We start from the raw sequence: 24,933 nt of genomic DNA on the forward strand, positions 1-24,933 counted from the left end.
ATGGTAGAGTTGATGAGCGCACTAACTAGAATTCGGACTACTTCAACTGTATTTCTATAACAAAAACTTGTTGCTGTGGTGTTTCTAGGCTTAGTTCTATGTTGTGGCTTTCAGAGAGCTACAATGATGTAACACCTCCTACTCTCGCTTTCAGCATTTTCATTTTTTAGAAAAATATTTCCTTTTTTTTTGTTTTACATAAAATTCTGTTTACAATTGGTTAAGATTATGGATTTCCAAATATGCCAAATTCTTGGTTATGATGTTTCAGAACTATTTGAACTGATTTCAGAATACAGCTATTGTTGATGTCGGTTCTATATTTATCTTATTTTAACATCTATGGCAATGAATTTAGGCATAGTTCACTTATTTCTTTTTCTTCCTACAAATACTTGCTACTTTAGAATTAGATTAACAAGGGCAAAGCTAGATACTTTGAGTGGGCCTGATTGGCGTTTTGTATTTTGCCATCATACCTTTTCCTGTTTTCCTGCTATTTTGATTAAAACAATCTGGGATGTGTGTGAGGGGGGGGGGACTCGTGTGCAAATCAAGTTGCATGTTCCCCGTTTTAAAGAAAAATAATAGTTCTTATTTCTTTTTGGCGCATGCTTATATTATACAGGAAATGATTCAAAAGTGGATGGCCTGGTCAATTTTGAGAAACTCAGAATGATTGCCAAAGAAATCCGCCAAGTCGTCAGGATGACCTCGGCGAACATGGATCCAGCTGTGATGTTCAGACAAAGGTGCGCAATTTAAAAAGACAGTAGGTTGGAGCTGCCTAACAGTGGGTAGGGATCTGGGTTTGTGTGTGCGTAAATACGTTGTTATTTCATCGTGTGACTTCCCATTAACATTTACCATCAGAACTGAAGTCTTTATCAAGTTATGGAAATACCATCAGTGCTTCTAAGAGTTGCTTTTAATGACTACTAAACCAATTTGTTGGTTTAAAAAGCAAGGAAAATAGGCTCTAAATTTAATGCTTCCTATTTTTGCTAAATAAAATGTTAGAGTTTCAGGACAGATGTAAGTGCTGGAGAAAAATCATATATAAAAAAAACCTAAATCACCTATGTGTAAATCTGAAATACTTTTAAAGCAACCTCTGGTAACATTAAAAAAAAAAAAAAGTCACAAAAAATATATCTATTTTTATCCATTCAAGCACAACTCACTCCACCTACATACTGTGTGGTATGTTCAGCCTGGAGGGCTGTGGCTGTGGCTGTTTTCCTCCCCGGTGTATGCTGCTACCATCAGGCTCTGGGTTAGCAGACTGCCGAATAAAAGCTGTTGCTGCTAATCTGGTGCTCCAGTTTATGTTTAATGGAACTGAATAATTTCCCACGTATTTACTTTCACAATGGCTGAAATAAGAGCATCAACTGCTCCGTCGTATCCGTAAAGGGTCCCGATGCCTCCAGATCCCTGGCGACAGGCGTTGTGTTAGCCTTCCTCTCCCTGCCCTGTTAGTTTGCCAGGACAAACTAGACAAAACCCCCTCAGCAGCCTCAACGCGCAATTTAAACGCGGGGCTGGCGGCAAGAGGATCGAGACAACGTCCTGCACTGAATCACTGCAAAATCTCTACTTTGAAAAGGGACAGAATAATTTTTTGAGCTGTTGGTTGCGTGCGCATCCAAAGGCAAGTCTGCGCGGCCGGGAGCGGGGCGCGAAGGCTGGGCTGGAAGCAGAGCCCCGGTGAAGCTCCTGCGCAGCTGGGTCTCGTCCTCAGCTTCTGCGTTGGACTGCTTGCGCGCAGGGGAAGGAGAGGGCGCACGTGGGGTAGGAGAGCCCAGGGGTGTTCAGCTCCTCCACAGTCTTCTAGCAGGCAGAATTCGCAGACTGCGAAGAATCCAGTTTGGTTTTGTTTTTTTTTTTGTTCGGTTGATTTTTTTTTCCAAATCTGACAACAAGCAAACCAAAGGTTTTTGGTTTAAAATGGGTCAGACTGAAATTTGAAACAGAAATAATCAGTCCCTTAAACGTTGTTTAAAAATGGACACTTTTCACAGTGGAGATTAGCCTTCATAGTGTTGTGTTTGACCTAGCAAAAGTCCCTATTTAATATGAAAGTATAAAGCTAATTGTTTGATAAGTTCTGATTGCTTTTTCAGAAATTGTGGCATTTACAGATGAAATTTCTCTATAAATACATTTCCCTGATACCCTGTGCGTTTTAAGACCTAATCAGCTTTAATCACTAAATGAATTTAATACTAAATAAATAGGTTACCTTTAATATGTTTTTCAGAATTGGAGAACACATTTTAACAACCACATCAGTTTAAAGTGTACGTGCCGACATAAAATACTCAGTCATCTAATATTAGAGATAGTGCCAAAGATTAAAAGACAATAATTCCATGTTTTCACATCGTTTATATTCATTTGCATCGCCTCTGGTGTTTGATCTATCAGTTTGTGTGCTACGAACTACCAATAGAATATTTTTCTGAAGATTAAAAATGAACAAGAAAAGACGTTTTAGTGGTAACGTGAGACTTGCTAACAAGTTCATTACCAATTAATATAGGCCATCTAGTTTTTCAGTGTATTTTTAGCAAACAGCTTGTATTCCAGCAAGCAATCAAGAGGAAACATCATCATAAACTGGAATACTGTATGAGAAATCATTATGTGTTGTGATCCTAGTGCATAGAATAAATTAATTTAATTACTTTTTAAAAAAATATGAGTAAGTTAAAAAGCTTTCACTCATACCATCAAAGTTAAATTTCACTTATGGGAAATAATTAACAAGAAAATTAAAAATGTGTTTGGTTTTTAGATTTGTAGGTTGAACTGAAAAATGAAATAAACCTAAAAACTGATAGATGTTCTTCCATATTGAAGTCTTGTGGCAAGTCCTGCCCTTGCATTCCATTAAAGCATTGTGTTATTGTTTGAGAAGAATTTTGCTGTATAGAAAACTTTTCTTTTCTGTTCTTTCCTGTCTACATCTTTCTTCCTGACTCTCAACTGTTTTATTTTTTTTCCTGTGCTTTTCTGTTCAAATACATGCTTCAATGTATATGGCTCTTGCTTACAGGAAGAAGAGGTGGAGAAGTTTGGGGTAAGTGTAGAGATGAATGCAACTAAGATAAATAAAGGTTATGCAACTCTTAACATACTGCATCCTCCTTGTTAGTGCATGCATCTGAAATACAGCATGCATTTTATTAACCCTGCAATACCTATTTTTTGGAAAACAAGAGTAAGGGGTTTACGGTCAGCTTCATACTGCAGCAATAAAGATTTTGAGTTGCTTTTGTGTGTTAGATAAGCTGTTTCTGTTTTGGCTTAATAAAAGAAACTGATGTCCAGTTAGACTGGAAGGCAAACTATTTTTGCAAACAAGTAACTTGCTGTTTAACACGTATCTACAAATTTTAAGCCAGTATGCATACACGAAAGTCCTCGTTGCTTTCCCTTGGCGTTTTGATTGTGCAAGGACTGAAGAGCAGAATGACTGCAAATGAGGAGCAGTAAGATTGGCTAATGAAATTGCTAACGATACTTTCAAATGACAGTGATTAAGGTGACAGCATAGCCATACTTTATGCGTTCTTATGTGTGTGTTTTTTGCTGAAATGCTCTGTCCGTGTGCCTTCGCACTTTCAAGCTCTGCTTGTTTGGATACTGCGGGCATCTGGTCGAAAGCCAGCTCCGCTCTAGCGTGTCCACAGTGTAGATGCGATGGAGGCAGGAACACTTGTGGTGCTTCGATGCAACTCCCTTGCAAGCTGCAGAGCAAGTCTAGCGTGGCCGAGTGGTTCACCCTCAAAGACTCTCCAGGCAACTCAGCCCAAAGAACGGTTTTATCCTCCAACAGTGAAGACAAAAACGTAGCGAGACAGACGTTAGTATTTGTGTGAAACAACCTGGAGTGAAGACGTGTGGATGCCGGTCCCTGAAGTGAATTCTGCAATATATACGTGCCCCCTTGTTGGCTGAGAGCTTGATTAGCAGCATTATGGGGTCATTAATCAGCCACGTGTACTGTAGCTTCCCTAGAGGCGTACGCAGGACCCCTCTAGAACCACCTTCTCTAGTGCTAGCGCTTCCTTCCTTCCTTCTAAGCATGGTAGAAAGCAGTGCTGTAGCTACTAATTTCAAACCTTTGGGATTACTGGGAGCACAGTTGAATGAGGAAAAAACTGTTTTTAAAGATAATTGACTTAAATTGACTTAAGTCTAGACTTAAAAAGAAATGGGATGTACATAAGTAAAAATTTTACATCACTAAAAATATTATATGTATGTTATCCTGTTTGATTACATAATACGTATTAACTTTGTTCTTGTCCATAGTAGATATGAGTGCCCCCTTGTTTGAGTGGGTGTGAACAGTCCATCATGCCATGTGCTACTCTTTGCCTATAATAGTGTTAGTTTCTTTATGTAAGCTATACAATTCTGCTACACTTTCTAAGCGTATATTTTTCTCTGAGTTTGTTTTAGTTTATTAAACTTCTTTGTCAATATGGCAGGCAGCTGTTTTCCACTCCTTAGTTTTTAAGCTCGATGTGCTCAGTCCCAAAACTTCCTCAAACAACAAGTTTAGTTCTGACTCTTAGCGATTACGGTTTCTCTGTTGGGTGTGGTTTATGTGGCACTTGTGATTCTGTAAGCACACCCAAGATCTTGATAAATATCTTTATGCAGAATTTAGACTTAAAATGTGTTATTTTGAGTGTTTACAAAAAACTTGAAACAATTTCACTGGAATTTTCCATCAGAATTTATTTGAACTATATACCATGACCTTCCTTTATCAAAAAAACAAAACAAAACAAAAAAAAACTGATTAGGACCAGTGCATCTGTAGTGCTTTGGCAGTCAAAACAGAGGTGATGAGTATATTTGAACTATATCAACATCAGTTGTTTGGTCACTAATTGAGCACTAAAACGAGGGAGAATAAGAATGACCAGCATGCGTAGTAATTAGTATAAGATAAACAATTTGGTGATTTATCTATTTTTGCTTCAGTTGCCGATAGAATTGGCAACTTAAAATAGGAGCATTCAGAAGTGTTGGCCGTGTTCTTTCATAGGTTTAAGTCTGTACAAGTCTGAGCATATGTGTGTTATCACTGCCTCCCTGACCCGTGTTTGGGATACTTCATGAGTAATTGCTCCTTTGTAGATGTTTTTACTTAATTGGAGAAAGGATTTAAGTGCATCATAAAATGTACTTTGCATATTTAACATAGGTTTTTCTCTTATTTAAGCACTGTCAGAAGCTCAGCCTCCTAAGAGGATTACACTAGTCACTCACTTCTGTGGTCAGTTGAATTGCAAGAAGTTTCTGTTGTAAGCCTGAAACATACAGTGGGTGGCAAATTACTTAATCGACTGACCCAAAGTTAGCAGGTTTGCTATTGCAGTCTGCAGTTGAAATAGTATAGGTTTTGTAGAACAAGACTAACATCCATTAGCAGAGCTAGATTGGGGGGGGTGGAATTTATGTAGCATTGCGCCTCATTCTTGCTAGTTCCACACTTTCATGAGCAATTCTTTCCTAGACTCAAAATGCTGCTATCAATTTTACCAGAATATTTTAAGACAAGTATTGTTTTAATGCTGTTCATCTTAACTCATTTGCATCAGCATGTACTAGCCCTAACTGAAGAGTTTTGGTATTAATCTGCTTCAGCATATGCTACTTTTGCTCCTCTTTGCTGATGAGAACCAAAAATTTACTTATTTGTTCTTTTCTTTTATAGGTCTCTGAGCCAGGGCAGTACAAACTCAAACATGCTCGACGTACAGGGAGGCGCTCACAAGAAACGTGCCCGACGCAGCTCACTCCTGAATGCCAAGAAGCTGTATGAGGATGCCCAGATGGCAAGGAAGGTGAAACAGTACTTGTCCAACCTCAATGTAGAAACAGATGAAGAAAAGATCCAAATACTGTCACTTCAGTGTGAGCCTGCATATAGCACTTGTGAGTACAGTGATCTGTTAGGGTGGCATAATCTCCACAATTTTAAAAAAGTCTTATTCCTTCCTTTGAAACATCCATTTAAGGTCTTTCTCGTCTCCAACAAAAATTACTGTAGTAAGCATCTTGTTTGTCAATGCTTTTACTAACAGAGTAACTAATACAGTTTCAGCAAGCCAGCATTTATCTTCTCGTCTTGGCTGAGCTCACAAAACTTTGGAGTGAGGTTTTTTTTTTTTTTTATTTTGACCTTTAGTTCTTAAACTGTGTGGCTTTTCATCAGTCTGGAAGGAAATTCAATAGGACATTAGATCTATTCTTGCCCTGCTGTCCTTGTACGGAATTAGGAAGGATAAAAGTAACGTTTACCATATGAACAGCAAGAAAATGAAAAGAGACAAAATCAATACAGAAACTGCGATGGATTACAACTTAGAATAAAAGAAGATTGTTGAGAAGGAGAAGTCAGGCCAGTACTGACGGATAGGATTGACATGCCTTGATGGTCAAAAATTGAGGGCTGCAAACAGGACAGTTTTTCATAAATTAAGCTCCTGTGAAACTGCCTAACTAAACACACTATTTTATGATCTATGTCTTCTGTCTTACACAGTTCAGTACACTCTCGCTTAAAAATAAAAACTGGTAATTGCATGTGATTTTGATAATGATAAATTTTCAAGCACTTGAAAAGTAATTAAGACTGTTTCAAAACAGAAAAGTAATAATCTTGCTAAGCAAAATACATTTCGTGCTTATCTGTTGTCCAAACGCAGCATACTACATTTTTCTGTTGCTGTTCTCAAAGACCATTTTCTCCATTAAGGAGAAGAATTAAAAGTACAAGTAGGAGGTGACACCTTGAAGATACGATCTTAAGTCCGTTATTTCCATTATTCAGTATTAAGACTGTGAATTCCTAGTATTTCCTAAGGTGACCTCTCATGCAATTTTTTTTTTAACTTTCTTTTTAAATATTAGTGATATAGGACTCCTGGAAATGGCCATACTTGACTCTCTTTTAAAAAATGTTGAAATCTGTGCGTTCACATTGACTGCGCATCTGGGGTTATGAGAAATCTGAGGTAGCTCTGAACAGAACAGTGCAGAGCGTACGCTACTACGCATGTGCGCTTGTGCTGTGTTCAGCCAGACACGTAATAGCAGAGAAGGCTTCCACTTAGAGGCAGTACCATTGTGTTTCATTTTTGTTCAATTTTTTTTCCTGTAGGAACAATAAATTAAAACGTGTAAAGATGACTGCTTGGTAGATGATTTATGTGCAAACATGACAGATGGTCGTGCTATGCCCAGGAGAGAAACATAAATGTTATGAGGCAGTTTTTCAATTCTTTTAAATAAATCATATGTCCACATTATAAATACTGCTTGTACAGTGCTAGCCATAGCTACTCAATTGTAAAAAAACAAAAAAATTGGGAATATATATTATTTTTCTCCATGTATTTTTAGCAAATCACATCTTTTTTTAACATTAAAAAAGGAGACTGATGGTTAAATGGATATGCAAATAAATACAGTAGAATGATATAATATTAAAATATTTATTTTTAAAGACTATATATTTAAAAAAAAAAAGCGGATCATGTAATTGATCCGCTTAAGAGTGCACTCTGTTTGCGGAGCTAGCAGAAACGATGGAGGACCGATAGAGCAAGGGAAGACCCAGCCTCTTTGCAGCCTCTGCTCTGGTGGAGGTAGAGCATAGAACCGCTCCCAGGGCAGAGACGGGTTCCTTCGCGCTCGGTGAGTTTATCTGCAGTCGGATGTTTAAATTTTGACCAAGTACCTTTGAGTCAGGAAGCTTGTTATGTGGCCTTGTAGACTTATGTCGGTAATTTTTTTGCTCATATTCAGAAAAGTAGGAGGTACAGCTTCCTAATCTTTTTCTCAGTACCAAGATTCCGCTAGCTTTGCTTGCGGAAAGAGCAAGCTGCAGGTATTCTGCCATCCGGGTATTTCCACGGAAATTTAGGGAGAAGTCAGATGGCCTTAACTCCACAAACACTTTAACTGATCTGTAATTAAAGTAGAAATTCAGTCAGTGTCCTGTGTTGCAAGTCAGTTGTGCCATCTAGTGAAAGATTTGCCAGTTGCAAAACGAGCATTTCTTTTTCCCTTAGGTGGCATTACATATTTTTGAAAGAGATGCTGTTATGCCTTTGCACCATATGTACAAACATCTGAAATATGGAATTTAATTGTGGTGGAAATACATCACATGATTTCTGTCTTTGGTAAAGTACTTCTATGACACTTTAAAGCACTTAGGTGTGGGGATTTTATGGCACTTCATGTAACTACCTCTTCAGTGGAACAAGATAGGAACGCTTGGAACAGAAGAACATTTTGAATGTTTTATCTGCTTAATACCATGGTTGATTTTGTCTGGATGGTTGTGCTTAGAATGATTGTAATAATCCTGCAGTTCATAGTACAAGATATTTATATCCATTTTTTCCATAACAGTGACAAAGAATTTAAGTGAGAGAAGAGGGGCGAAATCCTCAGAAATGTCTCCAGTACCTATGAGATCAATTGGCCAAACCACTAAAGCCCATCAGCATCAACAAAACAGAATGAGTCAAGTACTTCAGGTTCCATCGGTGAATTTATACCCTAGCAGGAAAAAGGGGCTGACGAAGGATCATGTCACGTTTAGTGAGTATCTGCAGTTCAGCTATGGAGAGCTCGATAAATCAGAGCGGGGAGCTGGCTTGTAGCTGGATGGGCTATTGGAGGTATTGTTATACAGCATCAGTTAGCTTCACAGTTCAAGGTTTCATTTACGTTCTCACTTAAAAATCGCTGAATCGCATTACTGTGTGTTTCAAGAAAGCGTGTAATTTACTCTGTTTGCACAACTAAGTATTTAATACATTTGCTTAAAACAGCTAATTGTAAGGTGCGGTCTGTAAATACGCTCTCTTGCTTTAGTTTCATAGGCCATTAGTTGTAACTTGTCACTTTCTGTGGCAGTGATTGTTTTCAGGTATGTACTTGAAGAGCGTACAGACATCTTTTTTTTTTCCTGAATGAGTCTCGTTAAAGTGATCCTGTTGGCTACCTTTTGAACAGGTCAGATGCGCAGTGTTAAGCCTTTGCTGTATATTTCTGCCTTCTAAATGGATCTTGCACAAACTGAGCAGAGTAACATTGCTTATTTATTTTCATGACAAAATGAAGTACAATATATTACAGTGAAATCTTTGAAATTAAGTCACAGTCATTTAGTGCTTTAAGCTTTGTAACACCATTATAACAACATTTTTGTCAAATGGAGCAACATATGTGTCAATGTTATTAGTTGCTCCCAGTGAACATCAATTTTTTCAGTTTCTAAATTTACCAGTTGCGAAGCAGTATGTAGTATTAAAATACTTCTAACCTATTTGCGTAACTGCTGTATTGTTTGAAAGCTACAAGAGTTTTAAACGTTAAAAGATTAGTTGCAGTTAATAAATTATGTGAAGTGATTCTATGATACGCTGAGCATCAATATCCACTAAAATAGTTTCAGAAAGCACCATATTGCAGCATATACGTTATCATAATGTTTGCAGTTGAAAAAGTCTTACGATTTAGTTCAAGTCTCCTCTCAAAAGTTGCTACAACTTGATATGTTCTAGAAATTTTATTTGTGATGCTACTGCTGAGAGGCATTTGTTCATTCCTGTGTGTTAAGCCATTTGGTTTAACCAACCTATGAGGAACTCGAATGAATTCTTTACCAAGCGTACACAACAGTGAACAAGAAATGCCAAATTAACAGTTGCACTAAATACAGGGGTATATTGGTTTTGCTAAATTTGCTAAGTGCTATATAGTGCCCTTAAGTACTGGTCTGACCACTCCTGACTTGGAATGTATCCTTTTGAACTGAGTTTTATTTGCTATGATGTAACCAATTTTTAACACTGCCTCAACAGTGTCATGGGTGAGGATTTCAAGCTTCATACGTCACACAGTTTTTAGTCCTTTGCCAAAACACTGACTAGTGTTTCTGTTGTAATGGTTTCAGTTATAACCTGGATGTTTCGACACATTTCAGATATCACCGAGCAACCAACAGTAGTAGTTCAGCGGCCACTGCAGATCTGGTCTAAATTTGAGATGGAGACTGCCTCTACGTGCAGTATTCATCTAATAAGCATCTACTCCTCTTTTTGCAGAATGCTCCAACGATTGTTCGATATGATGCTAATTTGTAATGTAAATGGATACCGCTAGCTGGGAAGAATAGTGCATAGTAAATGATTCTACTGTTTTCATAGGTACAGGCTCCCCACAGAAGTCGTTAAGTTTGTCTGAGGAAGTAAGTACTAAGAAACAAACAGATGACACTGTGTCTATGGCATCTTCTTTGCACTCCAGCCCGCCTGCTTCTCCTCAGGGCTCTCCCCGCAAAGGTACGTGTGCTGCAGTGAAAGGTTACAAACCCCTAGGTAAGCATCCATCTGAGGGACTCCTTTCTGTGCTGTGTCAAAAACAGGGTGGACAGCGGCAGAAATATTTTTTGATAATTAAAGTATTATTTCGCAGAGTACATTTAGAGCCTTCATGTCAAGAATAGCATCATGGCTTTCTGTGACTTCTCATAGACATTGTTTTCCAATGTTTTCTACATTTTTCAGCCTTAAAAGTTACCTATACAGTAAAAAGTAGAATAATTGTGTTCTTAAAAATTGTTTAAGTTCTTCTGGCAGAATACCTGCTAGGTCTTAAGGGCTTTGATGCCTGCCAGCGTATCAGTTCAGATTTACGTGGCCACTTCCATGAGTGGAAATCACAAATCTGGAGATTTCCTGAAGACAGCAGCGTGGCACAGAAACGGCAGCTGTTGAAACAACTTACCTTTTTGCCAAAGGTGGTTGGAATATCAGCTGATTAGTTGGAGTCTATTTTGATTCACTTAGATGTTAGCTGTAGATGCAAGTCTGTTTGTGAATCTTGTCACTATTACCTCTTTCCCACTGAACATCAGTCCAGCTGATGTGAGTGAAGTGAGCTTCACTCACTTGTTTTTGCAAATGTTTAGCATACACAGGTCAAAGCAAATCAGAAGTCTGTGATTAAATTCATCATTCTGGAAATCTGCTACTTCCATTCCTAATCCTATTATAGTTTTATGTTACATTTTTGTTTTTAATGCTTTAATTTATTTTATTATTGCTATGGGCCTAACACGGCACTTTGAATAACCCCTTTCCCTCACTTACCAAAAATAATTTTAATCAAACTATGGGTTTTTGATGCCTACATGCAAATTTGCTGTAATTGGAGCTGAAGAGAAAATACTGTCATAGTTCTACAGAACAGTTTTGATAGGTACAGAAGTAATGCATCCTTCCAAATCCTGGAGTCACCATTCATATTTTTTGTTCCTGTGTACAGGGCTTTGTATATATCCCTGTCTGTCATGATGCCCTGAGAATCCCTTTATTTTTGATACCTTCATCTCGAAAGACCTGCATCATTTCATCATTAGTCAAGCTTGGATGGGAGTTCATTTGAAATCTCTTAACACCACTGTATAGTCAGCCAGTGTGGTCAGTGTGGAACAGTGTAAGGCATTTCTTGCTCCTCCTGTGCTGCTTTCCGGCTCACAACCCAAAGCCACTGGATGGCATGGCATGGCATGGCAACTTAACTGCATCTTCTCACCTTTTTCAGTGGGAGATCAGGCTTGTCAGGTTTCATGTGAATCCACTTCTGCCATCACAAGATGCTGTTTCCTTTAGGAGAATGTCACTTATTTTACTTAGACACAGTATATGTATAAAAACATTTGATTACTCGGATTGCCAAAACTAGTTCCACTGAGATTTTTGAGAACCACTGCTCTTTTTTTTTTTTCTTTAAAAACAAGTTATTTTTGATGACTTTCATCTGGTTCTATGAAAATAATATTTTGTTTCTTTGTGGATTATTTCATTAATTCAACTTGCTTTTAGCATATTTTAGCACTGATCCAATTTCATTAAGGTAATCGGTATCCTGGTGTATGTGTAGTGCTAACAACTCATTGAACTAAAATTAGGTGCTTCACAGACAGCCGAAATGCATAATTTTGGGCATGAATACATTTTACTAAATCTATATGCAAATAGGATTGAAGAAAAAAGTTTTAAAATCAACACGTTATTTTCACTGTTATTTGCCTTGTGTTATTTATCAAGATCTGCATGTGTATACTTTATTGTAGTTGGTAACATCCAGAGGTCTGATAACTGCAGTCAGATGAATCTGTCTGGGTCTTCCTCATCACTTGCCAGTGAAACCAGCAATAAGAACAGTGGACAACGCAGCTACGGAATAGGTGGGGCTTATTTGCAAAAGAAAATTCAGGAGATGATTGTCAAAACGAGAGACAGTTCTGACATGAGTGAAAAGGGAGAAAGCAAGGATCAGAGTGAAAAGGCAGAACTTGAGCATGAGCACAGGAGAAAGAAGGGACCCCTGTTTGGAAGACTTAGGGAAAGAAGTTTCTCCAGGGAAAGAACAGCTTTCACAACAAAAAGGGAAGCAGAGCGCATTCAAGCTTCAGAGAGGAGTGAACAGCAAAAGGACGTAGACAGTGATGCTCTCAGTACAGCAAGTATCTATGGCAACAGCAATCTACTGACATTTTACTGTCTACAGAGGAGGCCTAGAAGAAGGAGGAAGACTATATGACGTATTTTTAAAAGAAAGACTGATATCCATTTTATATTGGATATACCGGTATAATCTAAGTTATATTAGCATTATGCATTTGCATACAGATTCATTAAAACATGTTTTAAGCTGTTTAATGCACTTCCCTTCCATTCATAGTAGGAGATAATATTTGTGTCAGTTGGTCAAAATAAATCGCCCTTACAACGCAGTAAGGAAAATACTTGTCACGTCAAGAGTAGAAAACCAAGGAATAGGTGCAGTGAAAGTTCTGTTACTTAGTGCTTTGCAAGTGCTAACGAAACAGCCTTAGGATGGTACCTCCAGTAACTTCAAGCATCCTTTCGTATGCCTTAATGCCGGTGCTATTTTTGGTCATCTGAAGAATTTACAGTGTAATGTAAATCAAACGCTCGCTGCCAGCCTTGGTGGGTTTTATGTGTATGTTTGTATTTTCCTCTGTTGGCCGCGTCTATTCTGCCCTTCAGCCAAGCTAAGACCAACGTTTAGTCTGTTTATATACCTTAGCCATGATTTAATAAGTCAGTTTTCAGATGGTGCTAATCTCTTTAACAAAGATCAGTCAGTCTTCTGCTCTCCACGTCTTTGTGGTTGTTGATGAAGAGTGTCTTAAAAGATGCACTGTGAGAACATTTCTTACTGTGGCATGGTGGTTTTAATTTTTAGGAGTCTGCTAGACAAAATAAGGAGTATGAGTTATTAATTCAGGTTTTTAATTAAGGGTTCTCTAGTTTGATTAAAATTTGTAATTTTTAATGCTCATTGGTATCAAAATCTTACAGCCATGATCAGGCTTAAACAGCGAAGTCTCTCAAATTGTGAGCTATATGCTTAGTGCCATGTATATCAGTGGTTCCAGATGCCACGTTGTATGATCTTTGTGGGCTTTTTGTGGACTTAAGTCTTTGTATTGATTTGCGTGCAACACTAAAATTATTTTTCACAAAGCCTAGTCATTTCGCATTTTCATCTAATTTTGAAGTAAATATATCACAGTCCAACTCAAAGGCACATGTAGGTAGACATGAAGTGAGAAGTCAAGTGATTAGCAGGAATTTAGGAAAAAAATGCTTATCTGAGGACTGTGCATAAATTGTGTATTAATATGGTCTCCTGTAAAGAAAGATGACAAGGCTGTGGTTAATTCCAGACTCTCATTCTACTATAAAGGAAGCAATTTTTGATCCAATGGTTTTCAAATAAAGGTTCTAATTTTGTATTTTTATGCACATAAGGTAAGACTTATCAGTCTGTTATCTCCCACTGAAGGCAGGGATATATTTCCTGAGACGCAGTGCATTTGATATAGAGAAACCCTGTGGGTACTTTAAGGAAAAGGAATAAAAAAAAAGGGAAAAAAAAGGCCAAGACTTATTGCCCTCAGTCTGCGTAATAGGAACAACCTACAATTAATAGGTCAGAGAGTTATTTTAGGCAAGATGTTAACAAAAGCAAATTTAACAGACACCCATCTAATGATATTCTTTCATTTAAGTAAATGAGGACAAAATAAATAGGACAGAAAAAACCCAAGAGATGATATAATTCACTTTAAAAAAATTACATCATGCTCTCTTGCAGTGCACCTCTTGAGGCTAGTTCAACCATGTCATTACTTAAAGTAAAAGGAAACATCAGCAGCCAACTTTGTGCTGAAGAATAGTGCTCAATAGTGCTCATTTGTGCCTGGCACCACCTTGTAGAAGAATTTCCCCAAGACCTAATGAGGGTTTTGTAGAAGTCCTTGACCTCAGACACGAGTGTGGTTCGGCGAGTCTCAGGCTGATATGAAAGGCTAATGCATGTTACAGGCTCTTTTCTGCAGGGGAGCAGGAACAGATTCATGGTCATCAAACGGGCTGCCCTTTCTAAACTTGTACGCTGGCTGCTGGTTTCAGTAATACGATATTCTGGTCAAGAAGATCCCTGCAAGCCAGTCGTGTAGGGACACGTGACAGGAGCTCTTCCAGAGTAAAGCGGATCATTTCTGTGCTCAAAACCATTGTTCAGGCCTTATTTCGTACAAAGAGCAAAGAGAAAGCTCAGGTTTAATCACCTTGTAACATACCATCAGACAACATTGATTGCCATGACAAGAAAGGGACAACTTGAAAAGGCAATTTAATGCCACTCAGGGGGATGGGATCACTTGAACTTAATAGTTCCCTGCTAGACTGCCATTTGTTTTCTGCGGCCTTGCGGCGTGGGAAGACGGATTAAAATCCGTTGCATAATATAATTATGAATTTTCCTCTTAACTGGCCAAAGTTCTATCTAGAACTAAAAGAAAACTTGAGACGAACATGAGAATCAGTGTGGTAGAAATATAACAATGTATGATCAGTCTTCTGCTCTCCACGTTTGGGATGATTAAATTAGTTTGGATGGTAGGAGCGTTTGCCAGTCAGCATCAAGGCCCTGGCGTGCCGTTATTGCAGGCTCCTAGCAGAAGAAACCTGAAGGGCGTACGCCTGCACGCGGCGCTACCGGCCGCGGGGCCTCACGGGCGCAGGGTGCAAACCAGCTCTGACCCAGGAGTTGTGTGAGCAAGTTAGCACGATATGAAACGTTTTGCAGGGCTCAGCACTGTGCACACACATAGCTGCACTGATGGGATTTTGTTGTCTGAAGGCACAACAGAATGAGTTTGGGTCTTCCCGTAAGATGGTGCGTGGACGTATCCAGAGAGATAAACGCTGCAGGCAACGTGAAGTCTGAACAGTATAAACTTAGGATGTAGGAGGCTAATGAGACAATTTAGTGGAGGAAAGCCTTGCAACCTTCCTGAATAAGCCCTTCCCCGCTGGAGGGAGACCAGTACCTAAACCTGCAAGGGCTTCAGAGGGTGGGTGCCCTCATAGTGGCAAAACTGCACTTTGCCAGGTTTAACTCATTTCAGTTCTTTCCCTGCTTCTCTAAGGTGAGCAAAATAAAGGGTTAAAGCAAGTTATTAATATAATATTGTCCATATTGAAGACACATCTAGGGACAGGTGTTTTTGCATCCTGAAACAAAACAGGTCTTCCAGCAAAAGTCTGGATAGGACACGCGTAGCCAGAGCCTATGGAAATCTCTGATGTAGTCGTCTCTTATGTGTTGGGTGGATGTATGGGGCTTTACACGTTACTAGCGTTTGAAAGAAGCTATTTGAGGGCAAGGGTAAGCCAAGCAAAAAAAGTGCTCACGTATTTTGGTGAGGTCTTGAGCTGTTTTCCTTTTATGGAAGTAATGCCGTAGTGTGGTTCAGCTCCTGCCAAAATTCTTCCTGCTTTTGCGTCCTGATTTGTTCATTTTGGAACAAACAAGAAAACTGAACTGCACCATCTGGCTCATCCCCGAGTGCTAACAGCTCACTCTTACTGTAGCCAGCATCTCCTCATCCACCGCCAAAATCTTTTATTGACTCTCTCGCACACCACCAGTAGGGCGGAGGAAATTGTGGGAAATGCATTGCATTTATGTTATGGGACTCGGTGCTTATAAGATTGGACCTGATTTATCCACCCACTGCCGATCCTGTTAGTGTCGGTTTAGCGTTATGGTTTGGATAGTTGTTGAGTTCCATCTAGTTTATTGGTGTCGCCTGATTACCTTAATAAATTACGGTGCTAGGTGCTGACTGATGCTAAAAGCTTTAGTACCATAAGAACTTGAGCAGAGTGATCTATTTAGGAAGGGTGGGATTTTGGTTTTGTTGGGGTTTTTTTGTTTGAAATATTCTTGCAGAAATATGTGTGTTAGTACTTCATTGTTGTACCTAGTAATCTAAAATTGCTCTTTGACTAAAACATGCTGTTTATTTTTCCCCCCCCAACCCCGCCATCAGGCTATGCCCTCATACCTTCCGCTAAATCTGACAACTTCTCGGATTCCAGTCACAGCGAGATTTCTTCCCGCTCCAGCATAGTGAGTAACTGCTCGGTGGACTCCATGTCTGCAGCGCTGCAGGATGAGAGGAGTTTGCACCAGTCTCTCCTCGTCGGGGACTCGGTGGGGGCAGAAAGGAAAGAACATCCGCAGCCGTTAGCTGATTACACCCAGCCTTGCCCGGGGTAAGAAGCGGTTCTTTTGGGTGGACTTGATGTAAGGAAGGGTAGTGAAAGCTTTAGTCAGGACACATTTATGATCTGCGCTGTGATTATTAAGCGATTGATAGACACTGGGGAAGTGGCTGGTCTAAAATATATGGGAAGAGCATATTTTCCCAAGAAACTCACGGTATCGTTTAGGCAGAAAACAGCTTGTTCGCGTCAGTGGGGTTCAGACTGATGTCTCTTGCAAGGGTTGCAAATGTGTTCAAAGCTCGTACGATATTTAACAAATTACTTGCTATGCAGTACTGAGAGGGACAGCACAATAAGAACAGGATACTATCAGTTATCTCTGAGAGTCAGCAGTACCAGTCACTGAAAATACTTAAATGTGACTTTTTCTTTTTTTGAAGGATTTTTTTTTTTTTTTAATTTTTAACTAAGGCAGACTGGAATGTAGCTGCCACTGTCTTGCTGAGAGTTTCTGTAGAGGAAGTGCCGTTTTCATCTTAGCACAATCAGAACTTGTCCCGAGATGCCACTCTTGGTTTTGTCTTACTAGACGGTGAGCCTTGACCTGCAGGATCCGAGCCGTGGGAATCTTTCTGGGAGAGCATATTCTGTCTTCAGATGTAGTAGATTTTAGTCAATGAGAGATTCTCCTTGCATTTCTAATCTCTACAGGTCATCTGTAAAGCGATGTAATTATTTTTCATGATCGAACACTATAAAGAGCTATACCTCATTTCTCTATCTTTGATCTTAATGCACCAGTATTCTCTGGTGTTCCCTTTGCTGTAGGAAGGATTAGTAGCGTGTGCTTTGCTAAAGTAATACAGCTTTTAAGTAATTAGTAATTCAGCTTATTTCTTTGTACTAAAGCGGGAATTTAAAGGCGTACTTAAACTAAAATAGTTCCCCTTTCTAAAAGGCAGAACGCAGGTACTGAGATTTTAGTCAGCCAAGATGCACTATAATGAATTGAATACCCCTTTGTACTGTATTATTGTGGCACCTTTGATACTGGACATAAAAAGCCAGACTTAGTAGCGAAGTACAGAGAATTGCACCGAGGAGTTGCTGCGTTCTAAACCCAGTAATTTCTTGTAAATTAGAAGCAGATTGTTCAAAGTTTGTGGCTGTATTATTATGCCTTAGTTTCAGTGGGTTTTGGTGGGTACAAAAGAGTTTCTATGCTAGAATTCATAAAATAGAAAAGCAAAGGAATAAAAAAGATACTTGCATGTATCTAAGAAATGTTCCTAGATCTCATAATGTGTCAGTAAACTGCAGAGGGGTAGTGCTGAATTTTAATGTTACACTTTCCATGCATTTTTAATGCAACCAGAAAGAGACTTTAGAATAATGTCTAGCAATCATATTTTTGTATTCAAAATCCATTTAAACCTGGCTTTATTTCTTTTTCTTGATTATATATTAAAAGTGATTAGAGCTTTTAGAAGCTATTTCTTTGAAATCCCAAGGACAAAAATGCTTTTTTAGAATTTCTGCTGCTCCAGATCTTTCCACAAATGTTACTTATGCCCATTATTTCCGAATATCATTGAAATATAACCACCGTCTTTCTTCGCCTGAACAAGTTTGTGTTGCTACAGCCAAAAATGTTTTTATTCTAAATAAAAATATTTATTTTGTTTGTTTTATCAATGCAAAGAAAAAGCCTAGCAGTAGTCTGGAATGGAAATGTAATTACTCTGCCTTAAGCTGTCTATGAAGTACTGGCTTGCTGTAGCTGGTAGGGGAAAGCCTCCAAGGACCGGGTTTTTCTGGATCTGGGATCAGGCCTCTAAATGCTAGTTGCAGACTTAATCCCTTTGGGATAACTGCCCTAGCGCAGAGCGAAGTAATGACAGTCAGGAAAAACAGTGTTTCTTTTCAGTGCTCCTATATGTTTAACCTTGCTGTGTAGACGTTTGAAACCCAGACACTGGTTGCCTTTAAAGTCAAATAATTGTCTCTGAGTCCACCACTGCTGTTTTAAAACCTAGTGAGTTTTTTCTGGTTTCTGTTGTTTCCAAACATAGCTGGTCACTCAGCAGGCCTGCTCTGATCAGAGGGATGGCTTTCACATCGTCCATGAGCAGCGAGGAGATCTCCCACGAACACATCACGGTCGAGGCGGCAGACAGCGGCCGGGGAAGCTGGACTTCATGCTCAAGTAGTTCTCACGATAACTTCCAGACTATCCCAAACCAGAAGAGCTGGGATCTCCTCAATTCTTACCGTCACACCCAGCTGGACGGACCTATAGCTGAAGTTGATCCCACAAACTGTTACTCTGAGGAGGCTTATTTATATTCTGAAGCCTTTTCCAAAAATAACAGGCAGTCGAAAGCCAACCTGGAAGTCGATCAGTCTCGGCAGAGCTGGGCCTCCTCGAGCTCCCTCTCAGACACGTACGAAACAAACTATGGGACGATTAAGCGGAGGGGGCTGGAGAACTCTACAGCGGAGCAGCCTGAGGTTTTGGACTCTAAACCAGGCACCGATACAACTTACAAAACTGTTACTTCAAGTACAGAAAAAGGCCTGATAGGTAAGCCAAACCAACAGCTTATGGAAGCTTCTACATCTGTTTTGCATTTTGATATTAAGTTGCTAAGAAATGACATCAGCAGATTGGGGGACTGGATTGCATGTTAAATTCCGCTTTACATGTGGTTTTAATCAGAACAGTACTCGGACATGTCTATGTGTTTTTAAACCACCTTTTGGATTAGGAAAATTGAAATAACAAAATGGTACACTTCCCAATCACTTTATGGGTTTGCAGGAGAACTGTGTTCATGGAAATGTCAGGCAGTTCCTCTCTGTAGTGCGACTTCTTATTTTTCTGGATTATTTGGAAACGCTTTCCACTGCAGGCTTTCCTCTGACAAGGAGCAGTGAGCGTGGCTCCTTTAAGCGTCCACGTAATACAGACCTTGCATGAACTAAGAAAGGGAAGAGCGTGATTTCGGAGCAGTGCAAAGCATTCCCGCCTCTCAGGCACGTTTCATCCACAGTACTACTTCTCCCTCTGGAAGCTCAGGGACAAAGCAGATTCCCTTCCTATCTTCGCTAGGTTGCGCTGCCATTTAGTTATACAACTGCAGTTTGGCTACATATGAAAGGAGAGAAATTTATAGAATGTCTCTTCAAAGAGTTTTACTGAGCAACATACTCTTTCACTGTCCTAGTGAGGTTAGGTGCCAAAACTGAAGGAACCAGGTTATGAAGAAGATAAAACACAGAAGTGCAAAGCTCTCCAAGCTTTTAAGTCAAGGGTGCAGCTGAAATGCAATTTAATTACTGAGCAGTTTGCTAGAGGGGTTTATGTTAGCAAAGGTAATTGCCTGAATAAACATCACGGGTAGGGTGGAGGTCTTCAGATTGCGTTCCTCCTTCGCAGCTTTGTAGAAGAAAGGGAGCACAGTGGAGCCTTGCAGAAAACTGGCTCACAGCTCACTCCTCTGCATTGCTTTCGCCCTTGTATCCTTTCAAAACAGCTCAAAAGAGCCCTTGAGCTGTTTTAGGATATGGCATTAGCTATTCAATGTCTTTACTCACAACTTTTCCCCTTGTTTTTAGTTCTGTTTACTGTTCTGTTTGTATAACTTTTCTTCTTTATGCGGTCATAGCACACTGGTAAGAAACACTCAGCACCATAATTCAATAGAGCACGTATTTCATTTAAACACAGATCTAATATAGGTGGATATGATTTTTGGTTTGCAAAGGCAAATCTGTTAGCTCTGCATCATATAATATGCCAAAGATAATTTAGCTTTACTTCACCATTTGCTTATTCTCTATGAACAGCTTGTTACCATAGTCTGTAACGACTGCATGAATCCGTAATATTGTAAACAAAATGAGAATCATCAGCTCATTTGCTTAATGAGCGCTGGTATTGAATAGTCCCCCAAAAGAACTGGCACAAGCTTTGCTGCCTGAAACCTTTAAAACAGAGCTGGAAAACCACTGCCCACCTATTAATAGAAGAATGTGGCCTTGGCAGAACCTATAAATGCGATGACTTTGTAATTTCATGTGCGTTTCTACGTTCTGCAGCGTTGAATGTTTCTTGTTGCAACCTCCGCTTTTCAAGAGCGGTGTGAATGGTGACATGCCATTGCTGGACAGCTTTTTCTTTTCTTTTCTTTTCTTTTTTAATTACCAGATTTATATTGCTACCACTTTGCTGTATTTGCCTTAACCACTGTGTGGAACTTCACCCTATTTTCTTTATAAAGTGAATATTTGAATAGATAATCAGCTGCTTTGGAGGGAGGATCTGTGGTGTAGTTGGTTTTATGTTTCCAGTAGGTGATTCTGTTTAAAAGGCAAGAAACATGGATTGTAACGTCATTGTTCTAATTTTAGTGCTACATGAATAACTGAGTACCCTCTTTGTTGCTGAATAAAGTTCAAATTTTGATTATTAGATAAACTATTTAACAGGTTAACAGCAATTGTCAGAGAATTCCCAAGTAATGATCTAAATTTCAGATGGTCACATTTTGCACTCCAGTGTTTCTTCTGGGGACACCATTACACTGGAGGAGAGCGAGAGCAGTTTTGTTTCTGATAGGCAGTAGATAAGGGGCAGGAGAATATTTGAGAATCGATTTTGTTTTAAAAAGGGGAGAAGACCTCGGTAGGAACAGGAGAGGGTAAAGGAGTCTCGCAGAGAAGGGACTAGTTCAGCAGAACCTGCGTTCGGTTCCTCGTGGAAGGTTTTCATAACCTCCTGAGGTTGTGGGTGATGACAGAAATGACGGACACACAATGCTGTGGATGTTAAGTACTGTTAAAATGCTTTATTTTGATAACATTTATAAAATAGTATGTATTAGAACTTCATAGAAGTGCAAATTATTCCTACTTCCGTTATTACAGAAGACTAGATAGTAGCTCTAGGAAACTTATAACACTTTTCCTTAAAATTGCATCCACCCTTGTAAGTATTACTTCAAAACCAGTAAAGACCACAGATGAGGGAGGCCCAGTCATTCTGCATCTCTTAGGGAGAACAAAGCTTGCTTTTATTTCATAGAGGCCTAATTAAATGCTATTTAAATGAAAATGATTTATTTAAATCAATAGTATAACTCTCTGCATGTATACACATATAGCTGTTAAAAACCAGACTGTATGAATTTAGTCTTATTTTACCATAAGCCCAAGATGCCTGAGACCAAGTACAAACCGGCTCTCCTTGCTGTAACCAACGCCCAGAACCTCACAAGTGCAGAACACAAAATAAGAAAATACTGCTTTATTTTCATTCTTTCATATTCTTGTAAGATAAGAAAATACCACAGTTGTTGAAATTACTGAACCTGTAACGAACATGAAGTATTTTAAACGCATCCGCAACATGAACGTAAATTCACTCAACTACTAGACTTTCAAAATTATCCTAGCTTTGAAATTATCCTGTTGCAACGTGTACATGGGAAAAGCCTGATTTAACATGCATGTTAGTCCCAAAATTGGGAGTGAGTGGGAGGGAGAGGGGATTTACAAAAACATTAAGTTTTGGCTTGATAGCCGACGTGACCTGGCCTGCAAGTGAACGGGGAAGGAATGCAGAAGATTAATTCTGTGGAATGGATGTCGCAAATAAACATAATTGATTGCAAGCTTTTTTTTTTATGACTGCAAAAGGGTGTGATGGAGCCTTTCCAAAGGCATGGGTTTCCATGACTGTTCCTGCTTATTCCTCACTTGCGCATAGAGAATTTAAACTTTAGGATATTGCTTAAAAAAAATTGAAAGTACAGAGACTGTAAGCCACTGTTCAGTGCTTGAACAGGCACAATAATGAAGGCAGGCTCTATATACAGTTTGCCTCATCGGGGCAGTTTCCTATGATAGTTTTTTCCCCTCCTGTAGCGCAGGTGAGTGGATGGCTGAATGTCATGTTCCGTATCAACTGAGAGCGCGATGTTGTTATCAGGGGTCTGTGTTCAGCCCCAGACCTCTCTTTGGTTGATGAAGTGGCTGTTGTCGAACCGCAAGTCAAGCAGCGTCTTGCCGTGGGCAGCCTGTGGGGCGCTGTGCGAAGCGCCTGGGGGCACGCCGCCCCCTTCACCGCCCGCAGAGCAGAGCCGGCGCGTCCGCCGCCGGGCCGGGCCGGGGGAGCCGCGCGCCGCCCGCGGCCCAGCTCGCGGTTGCCTTTCCGCCTGACCGGCGTTTTGCCCGACGGGTTCGCTGGGTCTGTTGCTACTCTCGACTTCTCAAAATAAGCGCAAAGCATAAATATCTGCTGCTGTCGTTATAACCGGTGTTTCTGCATTTGCATTTTGTTATCAGTTTCTGTTTTGCCATTGTAACATTTCATGATTTTTTAACGTTTTGTTTTTCTTTGTTTTCTCCTTTAACATTTCCATGGCTTATTTCTCGTGCCAGTGTACTGTGTCACCTCACCTAAGAAGGACGATAGGTATAGGGAGCCACCGCCCACCCCTCCGGGATACATGGGGATTTCTTTAGCGGACATAAAGGAAGGATCGCCCCATCACCCACACCTAAAACCTCCAGACTATAGTGTGGCAGTGCAGAGGTCAAAGATGCTGCACAGTGACCTCTCTAGACTTTCGTCAGCTTCTCTCGGTAGTGACCCGATGGCCTGTATTTCCTCGAAGATGCCTCAGTGGCATAGTCGGCAGCCGTCCAGCCCCAAACTAGCAGATATGACTGACGCAGATAGTGAAGAGGATGGTACGTGCAACAGCTAACTGGATAGATGTTAAGTGACCTGCTGTGTAACTCTGGTCTGTGCAGTGTTTACTTCACAGTGATGTGCTTGGGTTTCTCGCGCTTGAAACTTGATTAACCTTTAAATATACAAGCATGCGTTTGTGCCCGTGTGTGTCTGTGTCTATATAGACACACACACAGACATACACACGCACGTATGTATGTACACGCGTACGCTAAAAAGAATGCCTTCCGCTTAGAAGCATGTTGACACCAAACAGACTTTTAATTGAAATACCGGAGAGCTCACAAAGTACAACTGAGACGCTTAAGAGCACGTAGATGCTGTTTTTCCATAAATTCCATCCCCTTCGGTGGTGATAACTTAAGGGACGCTCTCAGGCTATAAAAACTACATGCCGGAAAACTCCCTTCTATTGAATTTGATTAACTTATGTCCCACTGCTTTAAGATGGCATTGGGATAATGAGCTAAAACTTTTTTTTTTTTTTAAATTCAGATTTGGTGGGATTTTGTTCAACTCTTGATTTGCTTCACGTTCCTGTTCTCGCATGCTCGCATTAAGCTGCAGTACTCCTGAACAGGCGCTTTTGGAGCGTGGATTTCAAAAGCACTGAACAAAATAGAGCAGCAACTTTTTGTTCTTGTAAAAAATGCCTTTAGTAAAATTTGACTTCTCAGCCTAACTTGACCTGATGGTGTCTCTTCCCATTAAATTCTTTTTGACCTTGTTTGAAGCAAGAGCCAATGCTGCCGAGCACAGAATATATCATGGGATCAATTACAAGTGGTTTTTCTGAAAACGACCGCTCTTATTGTGTGTCAAAACTAACTTCAAGCTAGGGGAATTACTACTTAATTATTTATCTGCTGATTTGCTTTTAATACTTGTGCACTGATGTGATCTCTCTGTACCCTTTGCTAGTGAACTAATTTTTTAATATTGTGGTTGCCTGCTTGAATTTCAGTCTGGCTTAAAATGAACATGAATTTTGATTAAAACAATTTGTGAATCAAAATGATCCTATCTTGGCCTCTGTAATACTTAAACAGCTTTTAACATATGTGTTAGTATTGCAATTCCAAATTATGCAGTAAAACTTAAAATTGCTGAGCATTGGTTCAGTTACGATATTAAAAGTTGTTGATGTAAAATAAAGAAGTAATTGCTTCAAACATTTTAATACAAATTTTTTTGAAGCAAAATGTAACCATATACTTCTAGTTACAGCTCTCTTACTATTTTTAAAATTAACCAGACACTTTCTTTGCAAAGGTCTTACAGATATCACTGCATGTTGGGAGGTGACTTCCTGGCTTTTCTCCCAAGTCTTGGGTAATTGGGAGTTGCATGCTAAGTAATATCTGGAGGATATAGGATTTTATCTGTTTTGCAATATGTCTTTAATAGCCCAGCTGACCTGAGGATTTTTTAATGGCTATGCTTAATATGTTGTGGTCAGTTGTTAAGACAGTGAAACGTCATGATGAAGTAGTAGTCTTCACAGAATCATTG

The 24,933-nt window shown here is 39.6% G+C and overlaps 1 protein-coding gene across 16 annotated transcripts in view; it reads left to right on the forward strand.

Moving 5' to 3' along the window:
* Nucleotides 1–24,933, forward strand: part of RAPGEF6 (Rap guanine nucleotide exchange factor 6) — a 143,075-nt gene that overhangs the window by 113,813 nt on the left and 4,329 nt on the right. For 6 of the 16 annotated variants that reach the window (XM_068959989.1, XM_068959990.1, XM_068959991.1 and 3 more), the window contains 9 exons: nucleotides 629–752; nucleotides 3,062–3,085; nucleotides 5,741–5,961; nucleotides 8,449–8,640; nucleotides 10,254–10,388; nucleotides 12,185–12,298; nucleotides 16,484–16,709; nucleotides 18,734–19,245; nucleotides 23,106–23,417. In XM_068959989.1, the coding sequence (XP_068816090.1) occupies nucleotides 629–752; nucleotides 3,062–3,085; nucleotides 5,741–5,961; nucleotides 8,449–8,640; nucleotides 10,254–10,388; nucleotides 12,185–12,298; nucleotides 16,484–16,709; nucleotides 18,734–19,245; nucleotides 23,106–23,417 (1,860 nt within the window). The remainder of the gene's footprint in view (nucleotides 1–628; nucleotides 753–3,061; nucleotides 3,086–5,740; nucleotides 5,962–8,448; nucleotides 8,641–10,253; nucleotides 10,389–12,184; nucleotides 12,299–16,483; nucleotides 16,710–18,733; nucleotides 19,246–23,105; nucleotides 23,418–24,933) is intronic. The other 10 variants (XM_068959992.1, XM_068959993.1, XM_068959994.1 and 7 more) reach the window with 5 other exon arrangements.

Source organism: Struthio camelus, chromosome 13 (genome assembly GCF_040807025.1).
Source record: "Struthio camelus isolate bStrCam1 chromosome 13, bStrCam1.hap1, whole genome shotgun sequence".
NCBI lineage: Eukaryota > Metazoa > Chordata > Aves > Struthioniformes > Struthionidae > Struthio > Struthio camelus.